The 4,834-nt window shown below is 46.0% G+C and overlaps 1 protein-coding gene across 1 annotated transcript in view; it reads left to right on the top strand.

Moving 5' to 3' along the window:
- The window catches only part of tmpo (thymopoietin), a 25,257-nt gene extending 20,666 nt beyond the window's left edge, over positions 1 to 4,591 (top strand). The window contains exons 3-4 of the mRNA XM_015400618.1: positions 2,435 to 2,526; positions 3,834 to 4,591. Coding sequence (XP_015256104.1) covers positions 2,435 to 2,526; positions 3,834 to 4,188 — 447 coding nt within the window. The 3' untranslated portion in view covers positions 4,189 to 4,591. The remainder of the gene's footprint in view (positions 1 to 2,434; positions 2,527 to 3,833) is intronic.
- The last annotated feature ends 243 nt before the right edge of the window (positions 4,592 to 4,834 follow it).

Genomic DNA, 4,834 nt, shown 5'->3' with positions numbered 1-4,834 from the left:
CCGGCCCCCGGTGGCTGTAGGTCCCTGAAGGCTGGTGGCCCCTGGTGGCCCTTGGCCCCTGTGTTGAACCTCTGCTGGTCTTTGCCTCCAGCTGCTTCTTGCTCCATTTTATTGGAAGCGTGATGTGGCTGAATGCTCCCCCTCCCCCACCCGTTGTCCCGTGCTGCAGATGTCAAAGAGTCTCTGCTTCTCTCCACTTCCAGGACCATCAGATGGAGAAAAAGACCCAGAACTAAATCTGATAGAACCTGAAGCTTCACTGCAGAGCCTGTGCAGGAGGCGGTGGATGTGCTCCATGTTCTGTAGGGTTCCTCACCATGTTGACGACGGCCATGAGCTTTAGCAAATAGAAATACGCTGCCACATTATGAATCATGGTCTCCATGGAAACCATGGCGGGGTTCTGCTCTGAGCACATTTGGACCATAAACCAAACTAGAAGCAGGTTTGCTTCAGTCAGCTGACCTCCGTCTGATTGGTCGCCTCCCCCTGTGATGTCAGCGCGCTCCATGAGCTGCAGCTGGTTTCCATTTAACTCTGATGGTTTCCTTCCTCTTTGAAACTGGAGACCAGCCACACCCCGCCGGGTCAGAACCGCCGGGCTGACGGACTCTGGGACTGGAGGAGGACCTGATCAGAACTTTTATCCGCTTCCCTCCCTCCATCTTTCTTTCCAATCAAGAGCCAACGGCGCCCCCTGCTGCTCACTGAGGAAGGAACAACCTGCTGGTTCCAGTGGACTGAGTCATTGCATAGAGAGCAGAGCAGCTCCTGCTCATCTTTAACAGACCCACTCCTTAAAAACAGCAGGTCCACTGGGAACCTGGCTGCATCTGCAATATGTGGGCGGAGCTTAAATGTTTGATTACATCCAACTAGGGATGAAGCAATCAGATTAATAGATTATTGAAATAAATCATCTAATTTAGGAATCGGTTAATTGTTAATTCGAGTATAAAGGCTGTAAAACAGAGCAGGAATTATACCAAGATTGTAAAAATATATATAAACATTTAGCATTTAAATAATAAAAACGTTTTTTATCTGTCAATCTGCTCTATAATCCAGAACTCCTCAAGTGGAAAAGTTTTAGTTTCACCTGGTTTGATTTCATAAAAAATCTTCTTGTGGAACCTTTGGATATCAGATTATTAATCTAAAAAATTAATCTATTTGCTAAATACTCGTCAATTGCAGCCCTACATCCAACATCGACCTGATCTAATAAAATATGTCAATCTATGCATGGCAGATCTGGGCTGTGTGGTGGCGTGGAGGGAGAGGTTCGTCTCTGGACCAGAACCCTGATAATGGAAACTTCAGGGGAAATACACTCTAGTCAGATTAAAAACTTTGAGTTAGAGCTGCAATTAACCAGTATTCTGCTAATTGATTAATCTGTGGATTATTTTTCAATGAATGATCAGAAAGGAAAAGGTTGCTTATGGAAGGATTTAACAGAATTAAACCAGATGAAACTTGAGGAGTTCTGGATTATAGAGCAGATTGACAGATGAAAAATAACTTTTTTTCTTATCAGAAATGCAAAATATTTATAATTTTTTTTTTACAATCTTGGTATAATTCCTGCTCTAAGTGGGTCACTCTGTCAGCTTAAGTCTTTCTACTCCAGTTAATGATTAATTACTAAATAAGCTGATTCTTTCCATAATTGATTAATCTGATCATTCTTCATTTCGCCATCCGTTCTTTTAGATGCATTCAAATGTAATCCGAGCTAATAACGATGGGAGAGGTCTAAAACTGTTTAGAGAATAAGGAACCGAAATGGAAATGATGAAAATGAGTCTTAAAGAACATGAACAGCTGCTATTAAAACTGACCTCTTATAGATTAAACGGTTAATCTGACCAATCAATGACAGGACAGAAGGATTATGGAGCCTTTCTGCATACTGACATAAACTAATGACAGTTTGAATCCAACAATCTGGATAAATAACACATGAAGGGAAGTGACACCCTGCGTATGTCGGATATTTGGGAGTTTTCCTATAAAATGCACATCTAAGCTTCCAGATGTTCTGGATTTTAATCTAGAAATCTGAATCTAATCTATAAAATGTTTTACCTTGTTCAGAAATAAAAGTAACTAGAAATATTTGGATGACTGAGATACGCCGGGAAAGTTTATCTGGGATAAAAAACAAAACACAGAAATGATTGAAAGACAAAGCAGGTTTGTTTTGTTCCTGGTCTTAATGAATTCCACCATCCTGCTCCGTTTCAGCCTTGGATCCAGTTTCTGTGCAGGACTGAAGGAAACGGAGGTTTAACAGAAGTGACCAGAGGGACACGTTTCTCTGCTCCACTCATCCTTTCTTTTTAGCATCCAGTGACCCACTGGAATAACGCTGATTATAGATTACCAGCTTCTATTCTCTGTTAAAATGAACCTGATGTTTTCTCTGCAGGTGGAGAAAATCAGCGCCAGTGAGCAGAAAGTGGAGGAAGACGTTCTAACGGAGCTTTTTACTGGCGACATGAACAGTCCGACAGGAATAAGGTAGGAAAGCTCAGCTTTTCAGCAATAATCAGAGGGAGAGATTCAGCAGAACAGAGCAGTGAGCTAATCGGCTCTGAATGAAGAGCCAGACTCTGGTCACAGGTTCACTCTGCTTTATAAATCCTCATGCTATCAGGATAAACTTGGATGGATTCTTTACACAGAATGAAATAAAAACAGAAACATCTTCCTGTGACCAGAGTCTGTGTCCAACCATCTGCTCTAATCTCTATATAGTGGTGACGCCATTTTACATGATCATCGAACGTCTAATGGATGAAAAAGTAGGGGACTCAATTTCCCAGTTTGCACCTTGAAAAGTACTGATCATCCATGGTCACTAGACCAGCAGTTATTTCCCAGAATGCTTTGAAAGAGCTCTCCTCGCAAAGCATCATGGGATTTTTTTGTGGTGCTGCCAAATAACAAAGATGTAAACATAATGTAATATAAATCCCTTTATTGTCCCACTGTGGGGAAATTAACCCTCTGCATTTAACCCCTCCCCTTGGGGAGCAGTGGGCTGCCACTGTGCGGAGCCCAGGGAGCAGTGTGGGGTTAAGGGTCTTGCTCAGGGACCCAGAGTGGCAGTCTGTGGGGATCAAACCAGATACTTACAGCCTTCTCAGAGTAACAGTGCACTGCTCTAACCAGGCTGCCACCACTCCCCCATAAAGGAAGAGTCAAAGCTCAAAGAAAACAAAATGTCAGCAGTGGGATTTCAACCCACACCTCCACTGGAGACTGCAACCTGACACAGCAACTTAGACCGCTCGGCCATACTGACTTCCGTAGGGTATGTAGGTTAGGCCCTGTCTGCTGCAGACAGGCTAACGTTAGCCGGTGGCCAGGGCTAACGTCGGCCCGTCCGCGGTGGCCAGGGCCTAGCGTCGGCCCGTCCGCGGTGGCCAGGGCCTAGCGTCGGCCCGTCTGCGGCGGCCAGGGCCTGACGTCGGCCCGTCGGCCAGGGCCTAGCGTCGGCCCGTCTGCGGCGGCCAGGGCTAACATGAACACTTTTGGGAACATAGAGCATGATGAGGGCGTGTGGAGATAGAGCTTCTATTACTAGATAGCTCCAGGTCTGCATGATGTTTGGAGCCTTTTCCCTCCAGGGCTCGACCACATGTCCCAGTGCTCCCAGTGCCCCCAGCACTACTTCATATTTGCGCTTTAACCTGGATAATGTACGGATTTCTGTTTAACTGCTTTTTAAATCTCTGAATATTCCTAAACATAGATGTGGAGCATTAAGGTTATGGGGGTGTGGGGTCCCTCCAGGCCTGATGAACTCTGACCTGTTCTTACAGCGCCACCTGTAGGAAGCCCATCAGAGGAGCCGCCGGACGCCCCCTGATCTCCAGCGAAGTGTGGAATGAGGAGTTTTCCAAAACCGCCAAGACAAGCAGCTTCTCCTACATGGGGAGCCACGCCGTCAACAGGGTGTCCAGTGGGAGCGCCTCCTCCAGCGCCTCCTCCAGCAACTCCTCCAGCACCTCCTCCAGCACCTCCTACGCCACGCTGGCTGTTACCGCTCCAACCAGAGCGCCGCGCCGCAGCACTGCTCTTTGGAAGAAGCTGGCCCTGGTCGGTGTCCTGGGTGCATTCCTGGTTTTTGTTTACCTGGCCATGGAGACCAACTCTGTGGGCCCGTTCCAGGCCTGAGCTACAGGGGGGGCAGCGTAGATAGGGGGGTGAATACTTCTGGTTGAAGTGTGAATCTGTAGCCAGTTTTTCTTACCTCATGATTCCCTGGTTTGTATTTTTAAAGTGTCTTTCTCCTTTAAGCGGTGTCCTGTAAAGCGGTGAAGAGTCCTGATGGATTCCTTAGAGCGAAGCACTGTAGCTTCTTGGTGCTAACTGTGTTGACATTGTGTGCGTTGGGGTTAAAGGCGGAGCTTAGTCTTACTGCCTGGATGTCAGCAAAGATGGCGCCATGACGCTGATGCTTCTAAAACTGAAACTCTTGATATATTTTCTTAATGTTTCTTATTAAACTGAATTTCTATTTTACACAAATGTAGTTGCTGCATTGCTCACTAAATAAAGCGTTACTGCAGCACATCGTGTCTTAAGTCTACATTTTCTGCTTCAGACCTTTTTCTGGAAAATGCTAAAAGCATTTCTCCCCTCGTATGAAGTTGATTTCTCATCCTTTCCCTCCAGTTGAAACTATAAACATCAGCCGGTCTGTTTCCACTTGCAACATGCAGAAAGGCCAGGGGGCTGGGCCGGCCACCATCCCAACATCTGACACTGAAAAGGAAGGGACACTTAGGCCTAAAGCTGTTAAAGTCTTAAACTGCTTTGA

Source organism: Cyprinodon variegatus, unplaced genomic scaffold, assembly GCF_000732505.1.
Source record: "Cyprinodon variegatus isolate N-32 unplaced genomic scaffold, C_variegatus-1.0 Scaffold1125, whole genome shotgun sequence".
Lineage (NCBI taxonomy): Eukaryota > Metazoa > Chordata > Actinopteri > Cyprinodontiformes > Cyprinodontidae > Cyprinodon > Cyprinodon variegatus.
Note: the sequence above shows the minus strand (reverse complement) of the source record. Positions and strands in the feature narration are given on the sequence as shown.